The sequence below is a fragment of the Nanorana parkeri genome, unplaced genomic scaffold (assembly GCF_000935625.1).
Source record: "Nanorana parkeri isolate BGI_ZX_2015 unplaced genomic scaffold, ASM93562v1 scaffold695, whole genome shotgun sequence".
Lineage (NCBI taxonomy): Eukaryota > Metazoa > Chordata > Amphibia > Anura > Dicroglossidae > Nanorana > Nanorana parkeri.
Genome location: NW_017306963.1, coordinates 595661 through 622543, shown reverse-complemented (window position 1 = coordinate 622543; position 26883 = coordinate 595661). Strand labels below are relative to the sequence as shown.

Below are 26883 nucleotides of genomic sequence, written 5' to 3'. Positions count from 1 at the left end.
TTCTCGCTTGCTCAATGCAAGCATTTGCGCGATATCGCGCAAAATGCAAATCGCGCGTCAAACGCGCGATTTGCGAATCGCGCAGTGTGAATGGGGCCTAAGTCCTTGAATGATTAGCAAACAGTGTGTACAAAGGGATTATTTGTCTTAAGAAATACTAAAACATTATGCTTAGAGTTTTTGAGCTTTTATGTGTTTTAGAAATCAAAGAGACAAACACAGGATTGACAAATTCAGAAAAAAATTGAATGTGTCACTAAAAATAAACAAATGTGCCAGTTGTACATAATCCCTAATTCACCACCGCAGGTCTCTTTTTATTGAACAAGCATTCTATACTTTTGTCCCACAAAAAATCTCAATTGCACTGATTCCGAACTGTTTCATTTTTGAGCAGTGCACATATAATCATGGTCATGTGCACTGCTCCTTTCATACTATCTCCCAATGCAATTCCCAATGCCAGCTTACTGGCATGCTTGCCCAGTAATACACATTTGCAATACTGGCACCTCCTACAAGTAACAGATGTGGAGCAACAGCCAAAAAAGTGATTTGACGATAGTATTGGGAACGTGCTATGGAGGTTGGCTATGCTGCACATGCCTTGAAACCATGTACGGCGAGCGTTGCCACACTGAAAAAGGAAGTGTGAGGCAACACTTTAAATGATTTTTTAATAATGTATACTAAATCATGGGTAATATAAAGGGTGTATATGAGCACTGAAGAAGGTAAAGAACACTATTGTACGGGTTATTCACAAAAGGGTGAAGAGTTTGGAGAAGGCAGGAGAAGTGAACAATCTAGGAAAATATAGCTGATTTGGATAAATTTGCCAATTCAGTTCACTTTCCAGTTCAGCTATGTTGTCCTAGATTGTTCACTTATCCTGTCTTCTCCAAACTCTTCACCCTTTAGTGAATCACCCTCTCTATTTTTTATCTTATTTTGGGTTTAGTGACACGTTGAGTCCTGCCCACCCTGAACTGTCTCATTGTGGCTATATGTAAAGCATGTAATAAATGTCCTCCAGTATAATGTCTCAATACAACATATTGTAGCTTCTCAGCCATGTGTATACAAATGTATCGAGCATGAACAGATTGTGTTTTACTAGCACATCCATTATTTGCCTAAAACAATGTGTTTTTGTGCTGTAGAGTGTGTATAGCATTAACACTATACTCCTATTGTTCCTCTTCCTGTGCAGATTAATCCCGGAAGCAAGGCTGCTCTGGCTAACCTATGCCCAGGAGATGTTATTTTGGAAATCAATGGGGAAAGCACAGAAAACATGACTCATCTCCAGGCACAGAATAAGATTAAGGCCTGTTCCAGCCACCTGATGCTTTCTCTGAACAGGTTTGTATGTCTTTTATTTGTAATGCTTTCTCAAAAGGAAATATGGGTGCCTTTTGTGTCATTAGACAGGTGACCACTAGTAAAACTTGTCTCCCTGAATTATCATTTCTTTATTGAAAAGAGCTTTTCTCTTAAATGCACTGTATACTGGACCTTTTCACCCCTTTATGGTGCCTGAGGCAACTTTAGTTTTGCCGCACCCTGACGATTGCTAAACACGACCCCTCACTTGTGTGCCTTTATCTGTGATTGCAATAGAATTCCACTAAACCTGGGCCTGTTAATGTCTCTGCTTCTGTGTTCTGTAATTTTTTTACAGTAGGTAAAAAAAAATACCCAAAGTGAAAATAAGTCTGTTAATAATAGTTTAGATTGCATAGCCTTTCCTATTCCCTAGTAATTACCTGTTGATCCTGCCAGTTCCCTCAGTTCCGGTGTTGGGCTGACATCACTCTCAGCATTGTCAAGACCTGGAAGCTTCTTCAGCTAATTATTTATGATTGAGCACACTGGATGTTCCCTCTGATGCACATGCCCAGTAAGCCCCAAAGGCGCCCACTCTAGACCAGCCCCTCCACCCTCCTCCTTGCTTTTCTTTAGCACCCTTTTTCAGGAATTACGTCAGGCTTGCTTATAGCCCACTGCCCAGAGGAATGCACAGTCGTCAAAGGTTTGTGGTTGTGTGACCGCCAATAAAAAAATTTAGAAAAGGTATTTATTGAGAAATGTTGTGACTTAAAAAGGTAGTGCCGTGCATACAGTAGTTCTAACTCTCCAACCTTTTACTATTGCTTAAATCATATCTATCAGGGAAGCATTCCTCTGTACATTGTGTCTGACATTTGTGTGGCCAACACTTACCTTTCACTTCTTCACTGCCCCCTGCTTCCAGATCATTCCACTCCGCTTCCGGCTTCATTCCAACATTTTTTTTTATGTGCAACACATATTTTATTTTATTTATGTGCAACACATATCCATTGGAAAGGTGTGTTGTGGTGTCACGCAAGTAACATGTGGTGTGCATGCATTCTCGCAACAGAGAACAGAACAGAGCCTAAAACATTAAATTTTCAATATATGTTAATGTTTAAAATATCTAAAATTTTGTCAATGCACAACGTATGCGACTTTCTCTGTTCATCACTCGACTTCATTTAAATTTTTTTTAAAAACATATGATAGTGAGAAAGTCATGAGACTTTCAGGCATTTCGGAGTTTAACATGTCATAGTATAAAAAACAATCAAGCACTTTCTTTTAAGTGATATAGTACATACTGTTTACATAGATATTTTTGATGGAATTTATACAAGCAATTGTTATAGGTATATAAACTACCCTGAGTGCAAAATTTGGCCATACTGTGGATTTTTATTCTGGCTTGTAAATAAAATTTATTTTGGTACATGTGCATTCTGACATGAGAATGGCATGCAGGATTTCAACAGTTCATACAAAAATGTGTCCACTGTAGTAGCTTCATCTCTCAGAAGTAATCTGGATGGCAATGCACAGAGAAACCCTTTTATGAAATAGAGGAGGTTTCTGTGACAGTTATTGCTCCCCCTTCACCTTTTTAGGCTGCTGAAAGCTCAATTAGGGGAATTTATCAAAACTGGAGCAGACAAAATCTGAAGCAGCTGTGAAGGAAACCAATCAGTTTCTCTGTTTCATTTTTAAATCCTAACTAAGCAAACTGAAGAGAGAAGCTGATTGGTTGCTATGGGCAACTGCTCCAAAATCTGTCCGCTCCAGTTTTGATAAATTTGCATCTATCAGTATTGTAATTCTGGTATAAGAATATTATACATGTGGGCTTGGCTGCCTGCTCTTAAGCAAAGTGAAAAGTATATACTGTGCTACATAGAAAGGGACTGTGGACCTATATGCAGTAGAGATGGACTTTAGGCCTTTTCAGGAGGTGCAGAAAGGATTTTTAAGGTATAGCATCGAGGTTCAGTTACGTAACTATTATTATTTAAGCTCCTGTGTAAAATATCTGTAGGGTCCTACAACCTTTATCTTCTAGAAGGCAGTCACACTACAGAATACAAATCATTTTAAAATCATTCTGGCTCCTTTTGGATTATACACAATACTTTATAGGTGACACCACTTAATACGTTGCAGTGACTTTAATTCAGTGTGTCCCCCCCCTGCCGATCATCAGAGGTTATGTAATCCAAGAGGGTGCTCTCATTCTGAAGGATGTGATCCTGGATCCTGCTTCCTGGTTTTGGAGACTGAACACCTTGACAACCAAGAAAAGGAGCTTTTTGCTCTTAAAATAAAAAAAACACCAGACATCTAAAGGGGTGGGGGGTGACCAATCTATAAAAAAGAATAGCCAGAGCCAGATTTTAAGTCAACTCCTTAACATCCCTCTTTAAAAGGCCTATATTCACCTTTGCTTGCTCCTGTTAGATCCCTACCGTGTAGCAAGTTGGGAGCTGAAATTAAATTAGTTTATTAAAGAATTGCAACATTAGTAAATTACATTCTAAAATGTTCTTACACTAAAATATTCTGGAACTTTTTTTCGGTCCTGTCAATTTATTTTGTTGATACTTTTACAACTTCACATCGGAATGGACTGTGGGAAATAACATTTCATGCAAAAATGATTCCAAATACAACAGTACAGTTGTGTGGTTGAGGTGGTGAATATGACCCAGCCTGCAGTCCTCTGCTGCTTTGACAAAGATTGAATCAACTGTTACAGGATCTATGTAAATATAGCTGATTTATTTTGTTAGTAGGCAGTTAACAGATGCTTCTCAATTCATTAATTTATTTATTATAGATATTTATATAGTGCTGACAATTTACACACTGCACATTCACATCAGTCATGGTTGTCAAGGAGCTTACAATCCTAAGGTTCCTTTCTCATATGTACACATACTCGGGCCAATTTAGGCAGGAGCTAGGTAACCTATCAGCATGTCTGTGGAGTGTGGGAAGAAACCGAAACACCTGAAGGAAACGCACGCAATTATAGGAAGAACTTGCAAACTCCATGCAGATTGTGTCCTGATTGGGAATCCAACCGAGGACCTCAGTGCTGTAAGGCAGAAGTGCTAACCCTCGGAAGCTAGCTTTAATTCTCCTCCATGTTTGGAGAGGAAGGGACTTGAAGTTACAAAATATTTACAATATGGAGAAAGAATAAAAATGCACAGGTCTTCCTGTGGTTATATTAAAACAAAACTATTTCTGTGATGCAACAGTGAAGGGACCGGCTCTCCCTCTTACTTCAGGCCAGGCACTTCTGATTTCCTCAAATACTGGAAACTGTATATATTTTCTATTGATTCACCTCCATCACTGAGATGTCGCTGGGACACTTATCTCTCAGAACTGACATGGATACAGAGCAGGACACTACTGGTGGCTCACTGAGTACCATCAAAGCCATTCTCTCATACACAGACCTTCCCAGGCTCTACTGTTGCTTGGTGTTGCTAGATTGCCAGCCCAATTTTTTTAAGGCTGCCGAGTGCAGTCAAATTACCTTCACTGAACTACTATGTCCATTGTATAAATAGTAGGGATGCACCAATATATCTTATGCCAAAACATAGCGGCCGAAAATGGCACTTTTGGCATAATGCCGAAAGTGCCATTTTCTGGCCGATACAGCGTGCATCTATTCTTTCTCTCCTCCCCACTGGGCACAGCTCTCTGTCCCAGTGGGGAGAGGAGAAATTGTCACAGGCGGGCGAGTGCTGCGGGAGGAGAGCGAAGTGAGCGGCCAGCATCTCCCCGCACCGCTTAGCATCCTGTCACGGATCAGAGGAAATCAGTTTGGGTGGAGACAGCTTTCAGTGCTGTCACAGGAGGCTGAGCTCCGCTCGCTCAGCCTCCTGTGACAGCTGTCAGGATGGAGAGCGAATGCAAACACTCAGTGATCAGTGATCGCTGAGTGTTTGTAAATAATTGTGGACACAGCATGTTGACTATATCCTCAATTATGAATGAATGGGAAGTGATCTACATCACCTCCTGTTCATTCATAATTGTGGTTATAGTAAGCATACTATGTTCTCATGTTATAATTGAACAGGAACACTCAGCATAGAGGATTCCTGTTCACGTATAACCGAGGCTGCAGAAAAAGAGATGGAGGACCGTAGCAGATTACCCCCTTAACAGGATCCCTCTAGTTAGTGCCATATAAATCATATGGATTGTGCAGCTGATGAGACTGTACCTGTACTAGATATCTGCGATTTGTTTTGTTCCGAATTGAAATTCTTACGAATTTCTGCATATTCGGACATTCGGATGCATCTGAATTTCTGAAGTAAAGAAATAACAAATCTGAACATATCTGAATTTTTGATAACGAAAATTCGGATGCATTGGAAATTTTGTTAAAGGTTAACAAACAACCCAGTGTCAGTGTACATTCTCGGTATGCTGTGCTAGGATAGTTGAACCCCCATGTTACATAATCCCAGCCTGGGTGCTTAAAATGGCCAGACACACTGAACCCGTAAAATGATGAAGAGGTCTGCGCTGCCAAAAGAGGTTGCAAATGTTGCATCGCTACAGGGCAGATGAGTATGAATAGTTTAGCTTTGATTTATGATTATGAATTCTTTAACACTCTCATGTGACAGTTGTTTAGTTAGGTAACAACTTCCTAGTGATTTTATTCTCTTAATATGTACATTTGCAAATTGGTGAGACCCAAGGGGAAACCCAGAGTTTTTCCTACCTTCACATCTCCATATCTATTACAGTCAAAAGGTGTTAATTTACTAAAAGGAGTAGAAGGTGCTGTAATATGCATATAACAACTTCAACCCTAACCGGAGATGAGAGAAAAGACCGCACACCGATATCCACCATCCACAAACGTTATTTCATGATTCCATGATCATGTATTCCATGATTGATGATCTCTATAATTAGGGCAGTAAGGGTGAAGCACATCAGAGATGGGCAGTGACTGAGCAGGGAATTCCATCACATTGGAAGCTGTAATTATCATGGAATAAAGTTTGTGGACGATAGATATTAGTGTGCAGCCTTTTCTGTTCATCTCCAGTCTTGTGGATTGTGGACGGTTCCTGGCAGGCACCCGAAGATGCCTTGGTAGTGGAGACTGATACTGGACGGAGTGGTGACATTTTCTCTTGTATATAATTTCAACCCTAAATTTAATCTTTGGCACATTCACACCTAACACTCAAGCCACACTCTTGGCTCATAATTATGATGAGTAGTATTATAAATGCGGGGGGAAGGACCAAAGCTTTGACTTTGAAGCTGAAGTTGATATTTGCATAGGTCAATTGTAATTGCTGCCCCTGCCTGCCCCACCACAGCTCTCATAACTCCTTTACTTTGTTCTGTTAAAAGTTTATTAAAGCTGCTACCGGTACTAACATGATGAAAGCAGCTGGAGTGTAGTATAATCCATTACCTTTGTGTCTCATATTATTTGAGGAGTGTCTGAGTCACTCAGATTTGCAAAGTGCCATTTTGTATCACTTTAATCTACATCAAAATACCTTTTTAGCTGGGCCTGCCATAGTTTTTCCTCATTGCTTTTCTGGGAAGAGAGAAAATGAAAGTCTTATTTCAATGAACCAGACAGCAAATACAGATTATCAGATACAGAATGTATTTTGATCATTTACTTGTTACACTCACCTCTCTCCTGAAGTCCTGTGAAGGACTGGACACAACAACATTTGGCAGCTCTATATAGTGATACATAGGCAGTGGGGACACTGTAAGATGGTGCCAACTGTACATACAACACCAGTCTAGAGTCCTCTTAATGTAGAGCCAGCGTTGCGTTGGTCAGCAAGACAGTGTGACTTGCGCAAAGTTCACATTAAGAGTAACCGTATAAAGATTGGGGATTATCTGCATTTCACATTATGAGGTGAACTCTGTTTGATACTCACAAGATCAGATTTTCCTGGCTGATTTCCTGGATTTTATTCTTACTTTGTTTCAATTAACACAGCCAAGATTCTGCTATTAAAAGTGCGCTGACAGTTGTTTTGCCTTCTTTTTACCCAGCAGCACATGCATTCTCAGCAACCTATGATCAACTTACAACCCACTTAAAATTGTAATACTCACTGAATTTTTTTTTTTTAGTACAGAGAAAAATAAAAAAATATTAACAGTGTACTAAATGGATTGTTCAGATCGTATGCAGCATATTTAAAATTTTCTGGTGATAATTATTGTGGCAAAGTGGAAAATGCTGGAAACTGGATAATTTTCAAAATCCAGGATTTCATTGATTTTAGTTTACTGTATTATTCACAAAGGTTAAACTTGCAGCAAAATAGATTTATATACTCTGTGTTTTAGCTTTATTTTCCTTGATTTATAATACAGCTTTCATTAGTGTAGTCAACGTAACACTTTATTACCTTATAAATAATTGCATTACTATTCTGTCCCAGCAATAACATAGATAATACTATTCAGTGCTATAATGAAACACTGCTGGTCCCTGTGGGACATTGCTTGGCAGCATACAACTATTAAACATGCATGTGGTACACTGCCCAACAGAATATAAATATACAGCACATGAGTGGGACTTTGCATGGCAGCATACAATTATAACCCATGTCTGGGATACACTGACATGGATGCTGCCTGGCGGCATGTGAATATGACACTTCATGGAAACAAAGAGGTATATAATATGTGAGAGAGACACTGCATGGAAGCACAGAAGTATATAATATGTGAGTGGGACAATGCATGGAAGCATAGAAACATATAACATGTGAGTGGGACACAGGGGCGGAACTACTGCCGGTGCGGCTGCACCGGGGCCTGAGCCTGGGGGGGCCCAACAGACCTAGGCAAGGTAGGACAAGAGATGGTGGGGGAGGCCGGCTGTCTGTCCAAACGGCCATGAGGGCAGAGTGAGGCAGAGCAGCCTGCAAGCAAACGGTGAGGCAGCGCTCGAGCCTCGGCCGGGAGGACCCAGTGAGCAGCTTCCTGATCACACAACTCACCACCTCTCCTAGCTACATGGTGTTCCAGCCACGGAGTAGGCGGTGAGGTGAAGCTTTTATCTTTTGCATGTGCCTAAGTTCTGCTACATGATTTTTGTAGTCCTCTATAACTGATGGAATTATTCGGCATTTCTGTAGAGAGTATTGCTGGAAGCTGTAGTCCCCTATAGCCATTGCATTTCTGTAGAGAGTATTGCTGGAAGTTGTAGCCCCCTATAGCCGTTACTATTCTGCATTTCTGTAGAGAGTATTGCTGGAAGTTGTAGCCCACTATAGCCGTTACAATTCTGCATTTTTGTAAAGAGTATTGCTGGAAGTTGTAGCCCACTATAGCCGTTACAATTCTGCATTTTTGTAAAGAGTATTGCTGGGAATTGTAGTCCTCTATAGCCATTACCATTCTGAATTTCTGTATACAATATTGCTGGGTGTTGTAGTCCTCTATACAGGAATGCAGAATGGTAACAGCTATAGGTGGGCAGGGCGGGCATTGTAAGAGCCGGGGGGAGGAAGCAAAAAAAAATCTTGCACCAGTGCCCATTGTTCCAAAATTCCACCACTGGTGGGACACTGCATGGCAGTATAGAATTATAAAACATGTCTGCGGGACACCGCCTGGCAGCATATAGCACGGGCATGGGACTGTTTTCATGGAAGCATAGAAGTATATAATATGTGAGTGGGACACTGCAAGGATGCATAGAGTTATATAAAACATGACTGGGAAATTGCATGGCTGTATAGAAGTATATAAACATGAGTGGGACATTTCATGGCAGTATACAAATGAAAACAGTGCAGAACAGAGGGAAAATTGCAGTTAAAAATAAATAGGAGTAAAAAAAATCTACACATTTTATTAGCAATCTAAAGGCGAAGTAAACCTCAAAATTATGAACTGTGGGAAAACTAGGGAAAAGAGTAAAAACGTGAAATTCCTCTATAGATCCATATTCATTAGGGTTGCACAGATACCAAGTACCATACTCGGTACAAGTACCAGTACATGTACCGATACTTTTGAGCTCCAAGACTACACTAGAGAAAAATGCAAAAATTATGAGGCAGCAGTCATGTGTAAGGAGCACACAGAGCTCCTGGGATTTGTACATCTCTGTTTTAATGTACAATTTTGTTTTTATAAATATAAATAGAGGGATGCACAGATACCAGTTTTGCGAGTACGAGTACTGGTACTTGCCGAGTACTTACAAGTACGAGTACTGATACATTTTTGTTTATTGTCATGTGACAGTTTTTCTAAAACAATACAGACTAATGATTTCAGGACAGTGGAGGAGTGCCAGAGCCAGGTCCCAGCTGCAACCGCTGCAACCCTGGTAGTTCTCGTGAAAATGCCAAGTATCTGCACTGGTACTCGAAAAGTATCTGTGCATCCCTAATATTCATAATAGAACTTTTTTCATATCGTGAGTTATTGTATGTTATTTTTTACTTCCATTGTCAAAACATGGATACCACAGTTCAGAACTTTTTTGCCTATGCAATAAATATACTATATTTATCCCTCACTTTAGTAAATAAAAACCTACCGTATTTCAGCTGTTGAATCATGGCCACACTTGATACTGTTTTCTGCTTGGACATTGGAGACAAATGACAACTCTAATCTTTAATTTACCATGACATTTTTTATGGAATCAAATCAATTGCAGACTGTCACAATGTATGTGGCATACGTCATGCTGGGGGATAAAATGTATCGCAGGCATAATTTCTGTCTTTATTGTATTTCTTTATCATGATAACAGTATATTATGTTCAGACAATTCAAACTTCTAATAATACATTTATCATAAATTCCTCAGCTGTGCATAAATTCACCTCTACAGTGTTTGTTAAATGCAATCTTTGACTATCAGAGCGTGGCTATCAGATGAATCCATCCAGTCATCTGTCCGTCATCAGCACACTGAAATTGCCAGTACTAGCTTTACGGCAGAATGATCATAAGCTGCGCACATTAAAGATAAAGAGAAGAGAAGGGAAAATATATCTCGCAAATAAAAAAACATAAACCACTACAGAAACTGGAAATGATTAAATCAATCTATCACTAGATGCTTTCATAAAAGTAATTTTATCCAGATGAAAAACTTGATGTGCTGCACACTTCTTATGTGCATTTGGTTTGGCTTGCATCTTGGCATAAAAACTTAAATAGAAAGAACATGCAACTGAATTAAAAGCAATAGTATGAAAATTCAAATAGCACTGAAACAATTGTTTTTTGGTAGAAGAGTTTAGCAAAATTATGGTTGTATTGTAGTGATTTTTTTTTAATTGTTAATAGCCTGTACAGCACCCCTTTGGTTCTACTGAACCGAAGGGGTCCTGGGGCCGAAGCTAGCCGAAGGATCGGCCGAAGCTACGGCTAGATCCTTCGGCAGCTTCGTGAATAGACCCCACAGTTTACTAGCACACACAAGGGTAGTTCCATAGGACCCTGAAAAGGGAAGAAGCCATCCTAAAACAGGATATCAGAAGCAGTGGTCGGGGGACCGGCTGATTCTGCAGGGAACTAAAAATTTTAAACATCAAGGAGCAGCATCCATTGTAAGTTATTTAATTAGCATTTGAAATAGCTTAAAAAACATTTTGACTTTAATATCTCTTTAAAGGAGAACTATGAGGTGAGTGATTTTTACAATGAAACTGTCACAGGTCGGCTCAGTAGATCGGGAAGTGAGCGAACACATATTGGCGCTCGCTCACTTCTCGATCCTGTGCCGGCAGAGAGCTGTGACAGGGGAGGGACTGGATTCTCCCCTCCCCACTCCGATCGTCCAGCGCTGATTGGCGGTCTTTTTTTTTTCAAAATTTTCTGTAATTTTTCCTAATTATAATAAAAAATAAAAACCCCAGTGGTGATTAAATACCCCCAAAATAAAGCCCTATCTGTCCCCAAAAAATGGTATAAAATTCATTTCAGTACAGCGTTGCATGACGTAATAAACGTCAGTCAAAGGACTGCAGCGCTGAACACTGAAAAATGGCCTGGCCAGGAAGGGGGTCTAAACACCTGGTCTTGAAGTGGTTAAGGCAGGTTCTTTGTGAGGCAAAATCATTCATTGGCTGCCTCTGTCTGAGAAAAGGTAAGTATTTGGCTACTCTTCTTGGCCTATGCAGATAGTAGGCAGAATAGTGGGCAGGTGGTTCTTAGGTCAGCTTTTGACGATAGGTACACTTTACCATTCATAGTAGGATGGGGAGAGTACATCCTAAAGTCCAAAGCTGACTTTGGATCTACCTGCTTTCTATGTTGGCTGCTATCTGTAAAAGCTGTAAGGGAAATACCGGCTGTTATTACACTCCACCTGACTTGACTGTGCTGTAGACTCATTTCTTTTTGGGGGATTTTGGGATGTAAATGTGGCTCCAGTTTTTTATCTTTGATTTCTAAAATTCCTCTCAAAATTAGAGAGCTGTTTTCATAATTTTCATAATTAAGATGCTGAACCATACTTATCAGCTTACATTTTCCCAATTTGAGTCTACAAGTTATCGAACATAGCCTCATTTTTTCAGCTTCTGAGTTTTTACAAACCCTTTTGTGTTGCTCTGTAAATGTCTTGAAAGACTGTATGGACAGTACGGAATTGGCAGTTACTTTGCTCAGACTTAGAAAAATGTTCCATTGAATGCCTCCCTGTAGTATTGTAAAAGCCTTCTGAGAAAACCACTCAGTCATTAAAATGATATACTTGGAAATGTCAGCTCGACAGTTTGATGAAAGAGGTTAAAATACTTTTTAAAATAAACGCAAAGATTTATGAAAGGTGTTTTTTAAAAATAATTATTACAAAGGTGAAACCACCCATAAGACCTGGGGAAATGTCCAGTGATGAAACCTTGACGTTCATACCTTTTGATATACATTCCATATTCCTCTTCACTGAAGCGGAAAACACCTCTCACAGCCTTTTCTGATACATACTTCTGAGCGCTGTGCTTTGAAGATAATATGATCATTTAACATCTTTGGTAGGACTAAGGTATGTGGACAGTTTTTGATTGTGCAGTTATACAATCCAGTCGTTTGTGATTGTTTAAACTACCATGTACCAAAACCAATGTACTGCTGAACTCCTCCTTCCTTCTTACTAGTACCAAACACTATCTACTATTCCTATTTGCCAAATGTCAGTCTACGTGGATTGACTGAAAACAACAGACACTCAATGTAGTTCAGCAGTAACTGATTAAAGTACATGTAAACCCTAAAAAAAAATATGTAGATATGTAGTTTGCTAAAACATTGTGTCATAAGAAATTGCAATTTATTTTTTAATATATACTTGTTCTAATGTTTGTTGCATCTCAGGCAGGGTTGTCCCTATAATGAATCAGCCTGAGGCACCACCTCTTTGGGTCACATGGGGGGGGGGGGGGGGGGGGGGGGGGGGGGGACTTTGTCACCCGGCTAAACAATGCTTCTAGTGTGCCTGCTGCCGCTTTATGGCCAGAGCGTTTTAGGTTGCTAAGCGCCATGTGGGGAGATGTTTAAGGGCCATTCCAGTGATTTCTTAGGAGAAGTTTCCTGATGGAGACAACAGAGGAACATGCCTGCTTAATGTTCATTTGCATGGCTGTTTGTAGTCTCCGTTACAAAAGTATATGACAGGGTGACAATGCTGGAGGACAACTGGGAGACTGAGTGTTGACATTGTATAACAGGAGGTGAGCAATGACTCTTGTGAAAGGATTACCGAGTAATATTTTAATTAAGGAAGAACTCCAGGCACAAGAGAACTTAACCCTAGCAGTGCAGGAGTAGCCCCACTGAATGGGATAAGTGCTCGTTTTCATCTAGGGTCTAAAAGAAAAATAAATACTCACCCGAACCTCAGTCCTGTCTGGCTGCTGGATTGGCCCCTGCAAGTGTTAAGTTTTCTTCTGCCCAGAGTCCTTTTTTAATTATGCATAATAAAACAAATTAATTTGGAAATTGCTATGGCTTGTTAAAGCTTATATGAGACTCTAGTGGTTGGGTTTACATCCACTTGAAATACAGTCGTAAAAAGCAAGTAAAAATGCTACTGCAATCACTCAAAATTGGCACATACTGCAAAAAGACATCACTAGTTTGCCATTAAGACTTACAGCAAGGAAGTTCATTTTTGTACTTTCTAGTTTGTTGAGCTTAGATGTCACTTTGTATGTAAAATAGTGACATTCTCAATTTAACATGCTTGCTGTAACATAAGCCAATATAAAATAGTTATGAAAAGGGAAACCAAAGAGTTCCATGTATACAAAATGCCTTCAAAGGCATTATGCATTTCATTTGCATAACCCAGCTGATGAGTGTGGTATTAATTCAGAGCGGCACTAAAAAGAAAATAAATCCATATGTATACAGTAGTTCCTACCACATAATATCCATTATGGCTTCTCAACCAGATGCACATGTCCTTGCATGATGTAGAGTGTAAGTAAAGAGGAATCTGGGGGATGTAATGATGATGTCTTCCATGGAAATACTGCAATCATTTACTTTACTTGGAAATGTTTGTCTTCGTGCAAGACAACGGGAATTCCGTATTAATAGGATTAAACAAAGAGACTGTTGTCAATGGTGCTGGGACAGTTCATATAAAATGTAACAATAGCAGCAAAATGCAGATTCAGCCCATTAGTAACAGCTTCCCTTGTTTGCTAGAGACCCCTCTGCTTATCTAGAACTGCATATTTAAAGTAGTATTAAACTAAAACTTTTTTACTACTAAAACTTTTTTACAACAACAAATCCAGATCAAACAAATATACAATGCCCAGTAAGGTATTTCTTTACATTTTCACCCAAACACCAGTACAAGATCACAAGGGACAGCACAGTCTCTAGCAACTGGCCATTTACTAGCTTAGAGAAGCGAAGAGGAGAGAAGGAAGGAGGGAGGAAGTAGGAAAGGGGAACAGGAAGCACTGCAGTGTTTTGTCATTCTGTGTGTGTGACTGTGGAGATACACAGCTGACTATCACACGGGTGGCTCCATAGAGCCCTGCAAGGGAAAGAAGCCACTCTACAAGGCTCAGAGCCAGTGCTCAGGGGAGCAGCTGATTCTGCAGGAAACTATAACTTGTAAAAATAATGGAGCAGCATCCATTGTGTTTTAATCAGCATTTAAAATAGGATAAAAGCACAGAAGAGCATCTTCTCTGGTGCAATTTTACTTCATTATTAATAATAAAATTAACAGAAAGCCTCATTGTAGAACATGAACATTCACTGACAGGCCTGCAGATACTGGCTAGAGCCCCGCAGATTATGCCAGCTAACAAGCCCACTCTTCCTGCTGGATCACTTACTTAACGGTTGAGTGAGCTTTTGGGGGCCCCACCCCCTTCTTCAGAGCCGATTTAGTGATCTTCCGAGTGTGCCAAAATAAGTCCACAAAAGACCAATCAGATAAAAGCAACAGGTTGCCAGGTAAATGTGTGCTTACATTTGCATGCTATATCCGGAACGTCCAATTTGAAAAATAGCTAATCAAATGTGCATATACCGGCCCAGCCGGTCAAGTGAGAACACGATATGCCCACAGCCAATTCAGAATGTGTAATGTCATCAGTGCAGGTGGCCAATCAGGGGAAAGGTTGCCGTTGTTGATAATCTGGCCAGTGTGAAGGCTGGCAGATCTAGACATCCTCATCATAGTTGTCAGTGTGGATATTTGGCTGTAGCAGGAGGCAGTTTGTTTGCCGAAGGGCTGTAGAGGGGTACAATAATGAGTGTCTGCAGGCAACAGTGAAGCATGGTGGAGGTTCCTTACAAGTCTGGAGCTGCATTTCTGCAAATAGAGTTGGAGATTTATTTGGTCAGGATCAATGGTGTCATCAATGCTGAGAAAAACAAGCTCGGTCCCTCAGAGGAACCGAGCAGAACAGAAAAATAGTTTAAAAAGTAAAAAAAAAGTAAATAGAAAACGATTGTGCGGAGCTAGCAGTGAAAGCTAGTTTCCTATTGTCCGGCGGCTCTGCTGTCGTAAAAAAAAACTCTCCCGGGTGCTCTGGGCGCCTCCCGCTCCCGGCCGCCAAGGAGAGAAACACTGCTGTGTATTTTTTTCTTTATTCTGACACGGAGCGATGTCAGAATAGAAAAAAAAATGAAATGTTCACATTAAAATACATTGGTACATTACTATTGGCTATTTCAATTTGTACAATGTACCCGCCCTCTGCTGATGGATCTGATGGAGAACTGCAGCAGAGGGCGGGTACAATGCTAGTTTACTATTGGCTATTGAAAATTGAAATAACCAATACTAATGTAGCAATGTATTTCAATGGCAATTTTTTTTTTCCTATTCTGACATCGCTCTGTGTCAGAATAAAGAAAAAAAGAAACAGCAGTGTTTCTCTCCTTGGCGGCCGGGAGCAGGAGACTCCCGGGGCACCAGGGAGAGTTAGCTGTTTGGAAATCAGTGTCTCTGGTTAGCAGGTAACCAGGGATGCTGATCTCTCTGCAAATGGTGCTATGGAAGGGCTGTGGTGGATGATCATTGATGCTTTCAGAGAGCCAAGGGCCATTCTAAGCTGATGGAAGGCTGTGCACATGTTGACTGGACAGATGAGGTGCTGGACAAGATGTGGCTGATGTGAGGTTCTGATTGTCTTAGGAGAATGCTGCTGCAGGTGGTGGAGCAACGCTTGGCCTCAGTGTAACACTGCTACTGTGGTGGGGAGGAGGGGCGGCCACTGAACACAACGGTGTGAGCCAATGGTGAAGGGGAGAAGAAATCGGGGGTTGGTGAGGATCTGGAGAGGTGTAGAGGATCAGAACAGCAGGGAGGAGAGATGGGAGTGGACTGGGGGATTGGCGAAATCCCGTCACCCAGTACCTGTTGAAGGAGGCAACGTGTTTTTAAGTAAGTTACTACTTTTTCAAGCCAAGGGGTGAGCGCATTTGTCTTTTTTCTTCCGTTGTAGTATCATTATAACACAATGCTATTTTTATTTCTTAACTGGTCATTTGGTTTCTGCATCCCTATCTCCACCTCATTGACCAGCATAGTCCCTCCAGGATTGTCCACCTGACGCCACGCTAATTTATTTGGTTTTAAATTGCCAAGCTCGCTTTTAGCCCCGCCACATGTGAGTGCATATATTATGTGTTAATTTGTCCCTTCCAAACCAACCCTATTGCGCTAGGTTGTGGTGCTCCAGTTCTCTCTTTTTGTTTTCTAGTACACATACAAGACACTCCGGTTTGATTCCATCAGGAGCTGCACACCAGGTTTTGACACAAAGGCCCTTCTGAAGTGCAATTTACGTATTGGACTTCTTTAAACTATGCACCTGGTAAGAGCCTGAGATGACGAGAGCTTGCTTCTCTTGTCCCAACACCCCTGGTAATTGTGGACAGAGGGTGTAGGAATGGAAGAGGGGCAGGAGTGCCTGATGAGGTAGATACACCTGGAGATGGAGATGGACCAGTCTGAAGGATGTCGGTCACTTCCTGGGAGATGATGTTAGGAATTGGTGAAGCTGGCACTGGTGCAGAGCAGAGCCGAATTCAGGAACAAGCTGGGTCATGATCAGATGGGCCGCAAGGTACAGAATCAGCAGAGAGAGGCAGGGTCAGGAGCAGGACGGGTCAGTAACGTGCAGGCAAAGCAATGCAGAATCAGTATGCAGATGGAAGGTCCAGAACAAGCCGAGGTGAGGGGCAGGCAACAATCAGCAGAACACAAGAACAATCCAGGCCAATATCAGGAATAACAGGATCAGGAACACAGGAAGCAGGGTACAAAGGAAAGGTACAGAGCTCCTCCTTAAATAGTCCATCTGGTGCCAACGTTCAAATGGCTGCACGTGAACAAGCGTGCGTGCGCAGTGCAGTGCGCACACATTTGCGCGCAGTCTCACAAATTTGTCCAATCCTTCCACCGGAATGGCACACATGTTTGTGCATGCACACGGAAATGTGCAGAACGAAGACGTGCCACCTTTCTCTGACACTGACGATGGTGATATTGTATATACTGTAATAGTACAAAACATACATTTCACTGCTTTCATGGAGCAGGTTAGGACTACAGCCTAGGTAAAGACATACAAGTGGATACACCAAATCCACAACCAGACCTTTAGGCATCAGGGCCAAGAAAATATACATACAGCGATGTGTAATATACAAACAGTGTATGGTGTAATATACAAACAGTGATATGTAAATGACAAAAGTAGGTCAAGTAGTATAGCCGCCACAATGTATTAATTAATGCCTACCAGTAATGTCCATTGTTTTGAGAAATCACACAAAAAAATAGCATGGGGTTTCTACCCAAAACAAAAGCCCTGTGCTGAAGGAGACTAACTCCACTCAGGTACCCCCAAAAAGGAAGTGTGAAAATATAAGGAGGTGCAAATTTTACCTGCAGAAGCAGCAATCAAAAGAATAGCACACTGAAAATCCATGGTCTGCTTACACTGTCCAGACACCCTCCCCCTTCACAAATCAGCTACTATAAGTAGATCTGTAAAGAGAAAAATAGGGTTTTATCATCCACCAGCAGTTCCAAGACAACTATGACACCACATTCTGACTAGGTCCTGGGGAATGCAGAGCAGCTGAAACCTTCTGAGAAGATACTCTTGCAATGGACTGGAGTGTCTTCTCACGAGATTATGCCTACTCCGAATTCTCCGTGAATCTTCCTGGAAGGATGGTGGCGTCACACTTAGAGATGCAGAAGCCAGGTAAGGTAAGTATAAATCTATTTTTTTCAGGTACATTTTACACCTACTTGCAATAGGTGATTTACAAAGGGGAAGGGGACATGTATTATTTGAACAGACCTTGCATTGTACTGCAAGGTCCAACGTAAGATAAAAAGAATTTGGAAAAATAGATGCTTGTGAATAGAAATTCTTTTTACGTAGCAATGAATACAGTAGCACACTTAAATAATTCAGGAAAGTAATAAGAGACAAGTTAAAGGCCATAGAGAAGATGTGTAATACAGTTTATGAACATTGCTCTGGTAATTACTAGAAATAGGAAGGTCTACGGTCAAGGCTGCATGTCAAGGTCTGAGAAAAGGGTGGAATAAAGGACACATTTTCCTCTATAATAAGGCAAACACAGTCAAGGGTACAAAGAAGAGGAAGAAAGGATTTTCTTTTGAATGGGATACTGTATTAGCAAATCTGTAAACACGGGTTTCAGAGGATTGAAAGTGACTTACAAAAATGATGTGATTTTGTGTTTGTTAATTAGAAATACAAAAGATGTTTCATTGGAGTGGTGCAAGCATATAACTAAAGCGTGCATTACTGTATTTTAGCACAGATTTTTCTCTTTCTGAAAATTAGCACATTTTAAATTGAATCTGTTTTCTGGTCAAAGATTTTGATCTTGTGAGACGCACTGAAGCACACCTGTGGCCAGTTCGAGATCCATGTAGCCATTATATTTATAGGTATATGCAGCACAAATAACAGTTCTATTTTCATTAGGTTCCAATATTTGTCTCACATTGCTTATTAGAAAGCAGTAATGGAGGCAACCATCAGACAGGAGAAGGCAGAGATTGCTGGCTTTTAGTCTTAACCAGCTTTTTGATCTTGGGAGATACATTGAAGCAAATCTTTTGGCCAGTTTTGAGATCCATGTAGCAAAGGTATACATCGCACAAATACCAGTTTTATCTTCATTTGGTTCAAAAGCTCTTTTTTTCCAGTGTCTATTACAAAGCAGTAATGGAGGAAGCCATCTTGTTTCAGCAGGGAGAAAGTGGAAATTGCTGGCTGTTAGTCTTACCTAGATTTTGCATATGTCTGCATTGTTGAAGTTCTCTCCTATTGTCAAAAGTTGGGTACATAAATACACTCCTGAATTCTCTTGAATTATCTCTGGGAAACCTTGCAAGTGTTGCAAGGCTTCACAAAGACACCTTGCCACACCACATTCTAGGGGAGAGCAGCTGGGAAGTCAGGGAACAACCAAGTTAATGACTTGGCAGCAAGTCACCATTTGCAAAAATGAACAGATTCTATTTCTCAGCTGTGATAGCATAAATTGAAAAAAATATATACACAGTATATCATTTGACATTTGTGCACTTACCTGCCAAAATGTTATTTCATTTACTTGATTTTCCCATATGTTCACCTTTGAGGAGCTATTTCAGAAAAAATATCTGTAGCTTTTACCATTTAATGACACATATCCTTAAAGGGGCCCTGCCACCAACTTAAAAAAGAGAAGAGTTAGTCCCCGAGCTCAGCCTCCTCCCTCCTTGCATGTCATAGCCCTCTCCTCTTCTGGGAGTTACTATTTACTTTCTGTGCTGGTCTAGTTACTCCGACCCTCTCTTTATCTCCCTACATAAACATATACAATCTTCTATGTAGAGGAACAGAGGGAAATACTATGTAGTGTCACTTGAGTGACAGTTTTGAGTTCGATGGAGCCCAGTAGCTGTCTTAGTGCTTTTGGATATCTACACAAGAGAAGCGTTTGCAGGTAAAGATGCATAAATTCTGTTAAATGCCATATAATCTTATGGAACGATTTTTGTAGAAATGATAGGGTATCTTTGAGGATGACTGATTGTGTGGTGGTCTGATGTACATGTGCTTTGGAAGGCTAAACACATCAGAACACTTCAACATAAGAGGTTGACCTCTGCAGGTCAGCAATCAGCAAGAAGACGAGTATAAATGCTGGGATATGTTTCCAATACTCATTTGAACTAAGGAAGTCATTTGGATGAGCAGCTCACTGCTGCCTCCTGGGACATCCTCTGCTCATTTGACAGAGGCAAAGATGCTGATTTATTATCTGTCACCTACCTGGTTATACAGTTCAACAGAGGTGTGTAAATCAGAAGACTGACTGAACAGAATTACAAGTCCTTTTGCAGTTAAAACAGTAAATAAATGTATGTTTAAGTGTATATTTAGCTGTTTGCTTATTAAAGTTGTTTACCAACTACCAGGGCAGTCTCTATAATGAGGCTGCCTGAGACTGTTGCCTCATCTGTTTGGGGCCCATGGGGGGGGGGGGGGCGGCAGGCAGAGCGGCATTGTCACCCGGCTAAACAATGCTTCTAGTGTGCCTGCTGCCGCTTTATGGCCAGAGCGTTTTAGGTTGCTAAGCGCCATGTGGGGAGATGTTTAAGGGCCATTCCAGTGATTTCTTAGGAGAAGTTTCCTGATGGAGACAACAGAGGAACATGCCTGCTTAATGTTCATTTGCATGGCTGTTTGTAGTCTCCGTTACAAAAGTATATGACAGGGTGACAATGCTGGAGGACAACTGGGAGACTGAGTGTTGACATTGTATAACAGGAGGTGAGCAATGACTCTTGTGAAAGGATTACCGAGTAATATTTTAATTAAGGAAGAACTCCAGGCACAAGAGAACTTAACCCTAGCAGTGCAGGAGTAGCCCCACTGAATGGGATAAGTGCTCGTTTTCATCTAGGGTCTAAAAGAAAAATAAATACTCACCCGAACCTCAGTCCTGTCTGGCTGCTGGATTGGCCCCTGCAAGTGTTAAGTTTTCTTCTGCCCAGAGTCCTTTTTTAATTATGCATATTAAAAAAAATTAATTTGGAAATTGCTATGGCTTGTTAAAGCTTATATGAGACTCTAGTGGTTGGGTTTACATCCACTTGAAATACAGTCGTAAAAAGCAAGTAAAAATGCTACTGCAATCACTCAAAATTGGCACATACTGCAAAAAGACATCACTAGTTTGCCATTAAGACTTACAGCAAGGAAGTTCATTTTTGTACTTTCTAGTTTGTTGAGCTTAGATGTCACTTTGTATGTAAAATAGTGACATTCTCAATTTAACATGCTTGCTGTAACATAAGCCAATATAAAATAGTTATGAAAAGGGAAACCAAAGAGTTCCATGTATACAAAATGCCTTCAAAGGCATTATGCATTTCATTTGCATAACCCAGCTGATGAGTGTGGTATTAATTCAGAGCGGCACTAAAAAGAAAATAAATCCATATGTATACAGTAGTTCCTACCACATAATATCCATTATGGCTTCTCAACCAGATGCACATGTCCTTGCATGATGTAGAGTGTAAGTAAAGAGGAATCTGGGGGATGTAATGATGATGTCTTCCATGGAAATACTGCAATCATTTACTTTACTTGGAAATGTTTGTCTTCGTGCAAGACAACGGGAATTCCGTATTAATAGGATTAAACAAAGAGACTGTTGTCAATGGTGCTGGGACAGTTCATATAAAATGTAACAATAGCAGCAAAATGCAGATTCAGCCCATTAGTAACAGCTTCCCTTGTTTGCTAGAGACCCCTCTGCTTATCTAGAACTGCATATTTAAAGTAGTATTAAACTAAAACTTTTTTACTACTAAAACTTTTTTACAACAACAAATCCAGATCAAACAAATATACAATGCCCAGTAAGGTATTTCTTTACATTTTCACCCAAACACCAGTACAAGATCACAAGGGACAGCACAGTCTCTAGCAACTGGCCATTTACTAGCTTAGAGAAGCGAAGAGGAGAGAAGGAAGGAGGGAGGAAGTAGGAAAGGGGAACAGGAAGCACTGCAGTGTTTTGTCATTCTGTGTGTGTGACTGTGGAGATACACAGCTGACTATCACACGGGTGGCTCCATAGAGCCCTGCAAGGGAAAGAAGCCACTCTACAAGGCTCAGAGCCAGTGCTCAGGGGAGCAGCTGATTCTGCAGGAAACTATAACTTGTAAAAATAATGGAGCAGCATCCATTGTGTTTTAATCAGCATTTAAAATAGGATAAAAGCACAGAAGAGCATCTTCTCTGGTGCAATTTTACTTCATTATTAATAATAAAATTAACAGAAAGCCTCATTGTAGAACATGAACATTCACTGACAGGCCTGCAGATACTGGCTAGAGCCCCGCAGATTATGCCAGCTAACAAGCCCACTCTTCCTGCTGGATCACTTACTTAACGGTTGAGTGAGCTTTTGGGGGCCCCACCCCCTTCTTCAGAGCCGATTTAGTGATCTTCCGAGTGTGCCAAAATAAGTCCACAAAAGACCAATCAGATAAAAGCAACAGGTTGCCAGGTAAATGTGTGCTTACATTTGCATGCTATATCCGGAACGTCCAATTTGAAAAATAGCTAATCAAATGTGCATATACCGGCCCAGCCGGTCAAGTGAGAACACGATATGCCCACAGCCAATTCAGAATGTGTAATGTCATCAGTGCAGGTGGCCAATCAGGGGAAAGGTTGCCGTTGTTGATAATCTGGCCAGTGTGAAGGCTGGCAGATCTAGACATCCTCATCATAGTTGTCAGTGTGGATATTTGGCTGTAGCAGGAGGCAGTTTGTTTGCCGAAGGGCTGTAGAGGGGTACAATAATGAGTGTCTGCAGGCAACAGTGAAGCATGGTGGAGGTTCCTTACAAGTCTGGAGCTGCATTTCTGCAAATAGAGTTGGAGATTTATTTGGTCAGGATCAATGGTGTCATCAATGCTGAGAAAAACAAGCAGATACTTATCCACCAGGGAGGGGTGTGATTGGCCCCAAATGTATTCTGCAGCAGGACCACGACTCCAAACATACAGCCAATGTAATTAACCTTCCCGGACGGTATTCCCGAGTGTAGCTCGGGGTTACTTTTCCATACCATAAGCGGTAACCCCGAGCTACACTCAGGAATGCCGCATAGCATTTACTTACCTTGTCCCTCAAGCCGCGCTGTGTTCTCCGGCCGATGCCAGCATCCATCTTCCGGGTTCCATCCCTTGTGAGCGTATGAGTCGCAGATGGGCGGAACCGGCGGGTTATTAAAAAAAAAAATTGGAAAAAAAATAGACCGAAAAATGACAGGAAAAAAAAAGAAAAAAATCATATCACCAGGGAGGTTAAGAACTATCTTCAGCATAAAGAAGAACAAGGAGTCCTGGAAGTGATGGTTTGGCCCCCACAGAGCCCTGATCTCAGCATCATTGAGTCTGTCTGGGATTAGATGCCATACACTACATAACTAGACCCACAATTAATAAATTGCTTTATGAGGAAACATTTCCCTCTCATACTCCTAACTTTCTGTTTCTTATGCCATAGGAAAGGGCATGCTCCACAATTGGGAATCCCCCACCTATAACTTCCACTTTGTCCAAACAGGCCTACATCTAAGGAAGCCTGCTTTATGGGTCTTATCCTGCTGGGCGCGATCAAATTTCTAAAATCATTAGGTTTCTTAAAAATTACCATGCACCATCAGGTATTGCCCTAGCTAGGACCAAGTCCTCTTGTAAAACCCTCCAGTGTTTTCATAGTTTTTTGGAAATCCTGAGTGCTCACTCATTGCATTGGATACAAATTGCGATCTTGAAGGGATCCCATTCTGCTTTATTCTTAACCCTACATTTGGTTGTGGGGTAAGATCTATGCTTCTGGAAGGTATTCTCTATGTGATGTTTATTGTAACCTTTTTCCTGAAATTTCTTCTTCAAAATCTCTCCCTTGGAGGAGTAGTCTGATTGTAGGGTACATGTCCTCCTAAGATGTCCAAATTGTCCCTCCAATAATTGTGTGTGAGAATGAATTCGATGAATTCATTCTCACACACAATTATTGGAGGGACAAAAATGAAATTTGCTTGTAACGGATTGAAAGAGCCCGAAGAGGACAAAAAGAACTGTACTGCCCTAAGGCCAAACTCGTGCTCTATAGAGGTATACAGCGTGGAGACATCCAGATGTATCCTCCTTTCCGTGTATACTTTTTTGAGGATGTCCATTATGTGTCCTGAGTCTTTAACATTCTAAGCATTTAAAATAGCTTAAAAACCTTTTGTCTTTAATATCACTCAGCAAACCATTTTTGTTTTCCACAGCTGAGCACCGATATTTGTTGCAGGCCTTCTATGGCTACAAAGAATAAGAGTCCTCCCATCCCTACCTCAGAATATTTTACAAAAAGCACCTTTTTTAAGTCTATTTAACCCAACTCAAAGTGAAATGATATACAGTAGGTACTTATATGTTACATATATCAAATTTGGTCACCAGAATTTGAAAATATAATCAGTTTCACCAGCAGAAGAATATTGGTGGGTCTTACTCCACCTGTTCATTGTATAAATGGGAGGCACATACAATATATAAACTATTGTAAATGTAGATTTTTTATATTAAGAATAATGAAATGCATTCATGTCCATGTTAGATATTTTGACAGTCCTGCAGTAATTAACTTATTGATGTCATAAGTACTGCCTAAAGTGGACTTCTCATGCAAGACCGAGTAGTTAACCATGAAAACCAAACCCTGAAGAAAGGCTGAATGAATAATGACTGTCACACATACATTTGAAAGAAAGGGTTTGTAATTTAACCTTCCCTCTCCTCTTTGAAGAAATATTTGACAAACGCTACTACACCAGATCAGAGGTTACCATTCACACCCAGTGAGTATTAAACCTGTCACAAATCCAAACAATTAAGTTGATAAAAAGAAAAACATTTAAGTAGAGCTAAATTTAAATTAAAACTGTCAGAATTATAAGTCAAGCCTGCATCCCAAGCCTCCCCAAAAGACCTTTAATAGGATGAGCATTTCAACCAATAGCTAAGCACTTACAGGAAAAGTCTGGATCAGGGATAGGGAAACTTTACAAGTGTGGTAAAACTACAAATCCCATCATGCATCTGCCTCAAGGAGTCATGCCTGTGGCCGTCAGAGTCTTTCAATGCCTCATAAGATTTGTAGTTGCGCCACAACTGGAGGGCCGGAATTTGCCTACTCCTGTTCTAGAGCTTCACATAATTTCAGCAACTTGTATCTTCTGATCTGTCTGATGACATGTGCTTTTCACTGAAGGTAATCTTAATTTCTAAATAGATCTAGAGTCATAGCATACACTTTCATTTTGTTACACCAGCATTACAATAACATTACAAATGATAGCTTTTTTTGACAATCCAATATAAGCTTACTTGAAAAATCTCCCTTCATGTTGTGAGTGCTGCCAGAAATCTCTGCAAGCTTTGCGGCTTCCCTATTGTCTATTCCATTGGTTAACTTTGGATTTCTAAGGACTACATATCCCATGGTACCTTGCTGCCTGTAAGCAGTGATGACGTGCCTCCTGAAACCTCTTTTTTACAACAGGCTCTGTGAAATGGGTGATACCCCAAGTAAGTTTTCAAACTTTACAATTATTGAAATTAATATATGAGTTTACATTTTGACCATAGATACACTACTTTACAGTGGTATTAAACTAACAAACTTTTTTCAGTAATTCATCCAGATCAAACAAATAATTGCCCAGCAAAGTATTTCTTTAAATTATTGCCCAAGCACTTACAGTCATCATGTTTCTGTACAGTTTCAACTGTCTCAGCTCAGCTTCCCTGAACTTCCTGTCCAGTACAAGATCACATGGGACAGCACACTCTCCAGCAGCTGCCCATCTACTAGCTTGAGGAAATGTGGAGGGGAGCAAATAGCAGAGGATTGGCATGCCCTGCTGGGCCTGTGTGTTTGTAGAGACACACTCAGCTTACTAGCACACACAAAGGTAGCTCCATAGGACCCTGCAAAAGAAAGGCCACCCTTAGACAGGATATCAGGGCCAGTGCTCAGGGGCCAGCTGATTCTGCAGGTAGATAAAACTATAAAAGGAGCAACATCCATTATGTGTGAAATTGTGTGCATTTGAAATAGCTTAAAAACGTTTTGACTTTAATATCACTTAAATGCAGCGTGATGTGGCAAGTCAGTGTTATCTTTAGAGTATGTTTCCTGGACAAGTGTTGTAGCCTATCCCAGGAAATAGACCAATGATGTTGTATATGTATGTACTACATTTTTAGTGCACATTAATGTGAACAGCATTAGTAATTGTTGTATTTTGAGTAAACACTTCCTCTCTTAACGACCAGCAGAATATATGCGCAGACATTGCAAGACGCTACACATATTTTCATGCTTGAAAAGTGAAAACTCTTGGTGTCTCCAGACATAAACAGTCTTAGGCCCCATTCACACTAAGCGACATACCTTTTGGAGCGGATCCGCGCGGCCGGGATAGCCGACTTTCGGGGCGACGTTCCAGCGACGGTAGCACGACCTTCCCAGTCGGGCTGCATTAAAAAATAGAAAAATTGCGCAAAATCCGCCGAACAAAGCGTCCTGTAGGAGTGACTTGCGACGGGCGACATGGAGCTGTAGATTAAGACAGTTCCATTGAAAACCATTGGCCGGTGACTTCTCACGATATCACGCGGCAAAAATTAGCGATATCGCGGTGGAAATCTCGCAGCAATCCGCTTAGTGTGAATGGGGCCTTAAGATAAACAAAATAGGTGGCAAATGTACAAATATATAATTTGCAGTCCTGCCAGAAAAGATTATCAGAAACAAGCAATAGAAGCGGGAACAAAGTAACTGTCAAAGATATATTACGTGACATCCCGTAGTAAGTACAGAATTGTTCCAAATATATCAACTCTCTAAAGCAGTGCTCCCCAACCTTTTTATCGCCGCG

The 26883-nt window shown here is 40.8% G+C and overlaps 1 protein-coding gene across 1 annotated transcript in view; it reads left to right on the top strand.

Moving 5' to 3' along the window:
• Nucleotides 1-26883, top strand: part of PDLIM4 (PDZ and LIM domain 4) — a 155863-nt gene that overhangs the window by 38086 nt on the left and 90894 nt on the right. Inside the window, exon 2 of the mRNA XM_018563783.1 lies at nucleotides 1214-1365. Within this exon, the coding sequence (XP_018419285.1) occupies nucleotides 1214-1365 (152 nt within the window). The remainder of the gene's footprint in view (nucleotides 1-1213; nucleotides 1366-26883) is intronic.